Source organism: Oncorhynchus mykiss, chromosome 6, assembly GCF_013265735.2.
Source record: "Oncorhynchus mykiss isolate Arlee chromosome 6, USDA_OmykA_1.1, whole genome shotgun sequence".
Taxonomy (NCBI): Eukaryota; Metazoa; Chordata; class Actinopteri; order Salmoniformes; family Salmonidae; genus Oncorhynchus; species Oncorhynchus mykiss.
Genome location: NC_048570.1, coordinates 20,984,619 through 20,988,524, shown reverse-complemented (window position 1 = coordinate 20,988,524; position 3,906 = coordinate 20,984,619). Strand labels below are relative to the sequence as shown.

Below are 3,906 nucleotides of genomic sequence, written 5' to 3'. Positions count from 1 at the left end.
ATCCAGGTATTTCATAAGGGTTCACATACTTTTACTTTCCACTGTATCTACTTGAAATTCACTGGAAGTCTGTCTCTTAGTGTTGAGGCTATTTCTGGGTTTGATGTCATGTCTGCTGTGTAACTCCCATGCATTATTCCAGTATGGTCCTACACTGAATGACACGTTCCTGGGACCTTTCCTACAGTACCAAACAGTCTCAACAAGAAGGAAAGCAAACTAAGATGGACTCAACCTATTAGGAAGCTTTTGATTTAAAAACCATACAATGTGTCCATGTCCTCTGCAGTTCATTTGTCTCTTTTACCATGTCACTGCATAGACCAGTAGATTCTTTTGAAATTCATTTTACTTGAGCTTGAATTTTCTCTCCAAAACAAGTAAATTGATGGCTTTTCAATTTCCCTCTAATGTACATATTTTCGTGAAATAACCTGATGATTTGAAGGAATTTGCAATTACTGCACTATGCCTTTGTTTCAAAGAGTGGAAGTGATCACTAAAAGCAGCAACATCAAATGCCCAATGAGGGCTGTTGTCAAGGATACAAATCTATATAACAGAGAGAGATTATCTAAGTTTAAGCACTACTCCCCCCTTCAATCTGTCCCCCTTTTTCTCCTTCTATTCTTTTCTCTCTGTAGAGTGTTGATGGAGAGGACTTCGAATGTCAGCCGGGACAGTGGTTATCTGTGGTGGAATTCTAGCTACAGTCATCTTACTGACTATCGTTGCAGTACTGTGCTACTGTAGGTTGCAGGTAGGCTAAAGTCTTGCCATGAAGAATTCGATTTTGTGAAGTAGCCAAGTTTTTTCTACCTTAGCTGTGATGAGTGCATAAGGTTTTACGGTGACCAGCTTGATCACTCTGTCACATGTTTCTCTCTGCTCCATTGGCAGTATTATTGCTGTAAGAGGGAGGAGCCAGAGATGGAGGAGGAGCAACCGGACCTCACCATCATGTCCTCTCTCCCCACACCAGTGCACACGGCTGATGACCAGGACATGATGACCACGCCCCCCTCTGAGCCCAACGGGCCCGCCTTTGTCTACACTCCTTCCCTGATCCGCAAACCAATGACACACTCCCATAGGTTTTGCCCATCCTGCACTCGCTACTCCTTGCCCTTCTACCTGCAGCACTCCTCTGAGAGACTGCATAACGGTGGCGGCCGCATCAGCTACAGGACTGTGCAGCAGCAGGAACTGGACCTGCCAATGGACCTGGCCAGCTTCAACCACAAGCTCAACCTCATCCGCTCTGTCACCATGAGGGAAGTGGTCACTCACAGCCACGGTGTCAGCACTGATGTGTAGCCCCATGGTGGCTGGGAGGACTAATGTTAGGGACCTGACCTGGCTGAAGGGAATTTTATTGCACTCTTACTTACTGTAGATATTTTCCACCTCACCAAACCGATGGATACGTTCACTCGCTCACATGATGTAGAGAGGTTTTTTGGTGTCACATGCAGATATATGGACACCTACTCCTGAATTCACATGAACATTTTTTTTAAATGGCTTAATATCATAGACATATAGGATCTGTGATTATGAGGGAGACATTTTTTCTCAAGAGAAGTTTAAGCAGGCAGATTAATAACTTTGGTACTCTGTATGTTGTGTGATTGCTGTACATTCTCTTTGGGTTTATGCAGGTGATGACACATAAGCTACTGTAAGCTGCTAAAATAAGTCCAGAACCCTAAGTAATATTTTAGAGTAGACAGAAAATGACCTGATTCACCAATATTCTGAAGTGTTCTGAGTGTCCTCATAACAGCTTCTTAGAGTGTGAAAACTGAACTATTTTAAGAGCTAATTTGGTGACAATTTAATGGGAAAATATGCTTAAATATGTATTTGAAGGGATTTTCATGTCGTTCATTGTCAAGTCATATACTTCAAGTTCCACAATACATTTGACATACGTCAATTGAGTTGGTTTCTCCAGTAATGTGTGTAATGTTCACTTGGCAAGTATGGGTGGCACACCCCTTTTTGTTTTGTGAAGAAACGTAACATGTCTTGTTTGCTTTAACAGGGTTTTGTCTTCTTAGTGTATAGGATATTTGTTTGTTATTTCAGCAGTAAATGTGAGAAGGAAAACGACACACAGAAACCAGCAGGTGGCATCAGGTCCTAATACATGCTTTTCCCATCATCGATACTACTACTTTGGATGAACCATATGTGAAATAGTGTCAACAATAAACTGTTGGAAAAATAAGTGTGTTTTTTTGTGTGCCTGATATTCTGAACCCAACATAGCAATCAAAGAAACCGCTATAATTTAGACCTTTTAATGGAAATACAGGTAGATACATAAAGCATTTCAGTTCAACTTTTTTGGACAAAGAGGCATCAGTTAACAAAACCAGTAAACTAGATAACGATATTGCCAATATAAGACACACACTCTTGAATGTATTTCCACCTTCTCAAGTGTCAGGAATCTTTCAGTTCATAAATGGGATAACTGTATGGTCATACTGTATGTCTTCAGTCTTACCCTCTCAATTCACTCTCTCATTCACATTTAGCTAACTGGCATTTAGTAACTTCAAGAATTATATGCCATGACTGATAAAATCATGTGTGATGAGAAATAAATAAATTGTATGTCCTGCAAAAATAACTAATAACATAGAAATAGCAGTATGGGCATAATAACAATAGAATGAGCAGAATAAAATGGGACACTTACAAGATATGAAGCAGAAATGAGTCTTGAGACATGTTTTAAAACCTTTCTTTGACATATTGTACTATTTCTTATAGCATAGCCAAGGATAACACCTTCCTTGTGCCAGACACTAATTAAAAATATAATCAATATTAATAATCAATATTTACCTTAAATACAGTCTAGACATGCAGTATAGTCAACCAGGAAATAATTTGATGCATCTTTCCACATAAGTATGGCCCTGTGTGGTTTAAGAGATTTCTGATGTAGGATTCTCTCTTCAAAATACAAAAATAGATGCACCAGTTCACTCTTTGCTCTCTCGTCTCCCCGCTTGACTCTTAATACTTCAGGGTTTCAGTCTTTGCATGTGCCCAATTGACAACCTCTGAAAGAAAGGTATGTGGTTGTGGTTCATACTGAAGCCTTTATCATATTCTACTGTTTTTTCCTTATTTAGATCATGTCACTTTGGATATACCGTAGCCTAGTGTGGTGTAATAGAGTAGCCTAGTGTGGTGTAGTAGAGTAGCCTAGTGTGGTGTAGTAGAGTAGCCTAGTGTGGTGTAGTAGAGTAGCCTACTGTGGTGTAGTAGAGAAGCCTAGTGTGGTGTAGTAGAGTAGCCTAGTGTGGTGTAGTAGAGTAGCCTACTGTGGTGTAGTAGAGTAGCCTAGTGTGGTGTAGTAGAGTAGCCTAGTGTGGTGTAATAGAGTAGCCTACTGTGGTGTAGTAGAGTAGCCTAGTGTGGTGTAATAGAGTAGCCTACTGTGGTGTAGTAGAGTAGCCTAGTGTGGTGTAGTAGAGTAGCCTAGTGTGGTGTAGTAGAGTAGCCTAGTGTGGTGTAGTAGAGTAGCCTAGTGTGGTGTAGTAGAGTAGCCTAGTGTGGTGTAGCAGAGTAGTCTAGTGTGGTAGAGTAGATTAGCCTACTGGGGTGCAGTAGAGTAGCCTAGTGTGGTGTAGTAGAGTAACCTACTGTGGTGTAGTAGAGTAGCCTACTGTGGTGTAGTAGAGTAGCCCTACTGTGGTGTAGTAGAGTAGCCTAGTGTGGTGTAGTAGAGTAGCCTAGTGTGGTGTAATAGAGTAGCCTACTGTGGTGTAGTAGAGTAGCCTAGTGTGGTGTAGTAGAGTAGCCTAGTGTGGTGTAGTAGAGTAGCCTAGTGTGGTGTAGTAGAGTAGCCTAGTGTGGTGTAATAGAGTAGCCTAGTGTGGTGTA

At 41.1% G+C, this 3,906-nt stretch overlaps 1 protein-coding gene across 1 annotated transcript; it reads left to right on the top strand.

The window, feature by feature from the left end:
- The first annotated feature begins 656 nt into the window (after positions 1-656).
- LOC110525011 (protein FAM163B) lies at positions 657-2,218 on the top strand. The gene is made up of 2 exons (XM_021604973.2): positions 657-760; positions 901-2,218. The coding sequence occupies exons 1-2, from the start codon at positions 668-670 to the stop codon at positions 1,315-1,317; spliced, it is 510 nt and encodes a 169-aa protein (XP_021460648.1). The 5' UTR covers positions 657-667; the 3' UTR covers positions 1,318-2,218.
- Positions 2,219-3,906: the final 1,688 nt, after the last annotated feature.

Bases quoted from the DNA above. Each gene is read 5' to 3' on its own strand.
- LOC110525011 (XM_021604973.2), top strand. From the start codon at position 668: ATGTCAGCCGGGACAGTGGTTATCTGTGGTGGAATTCTAGCTACAGTC. The intron at 761-900 runs GTAGGCTAAAGT...CTCCATTGGCAG, and splicing joins TGTGCTACTGTAGGTTGCAG to TATTATTGCTGTAAGAGGGA.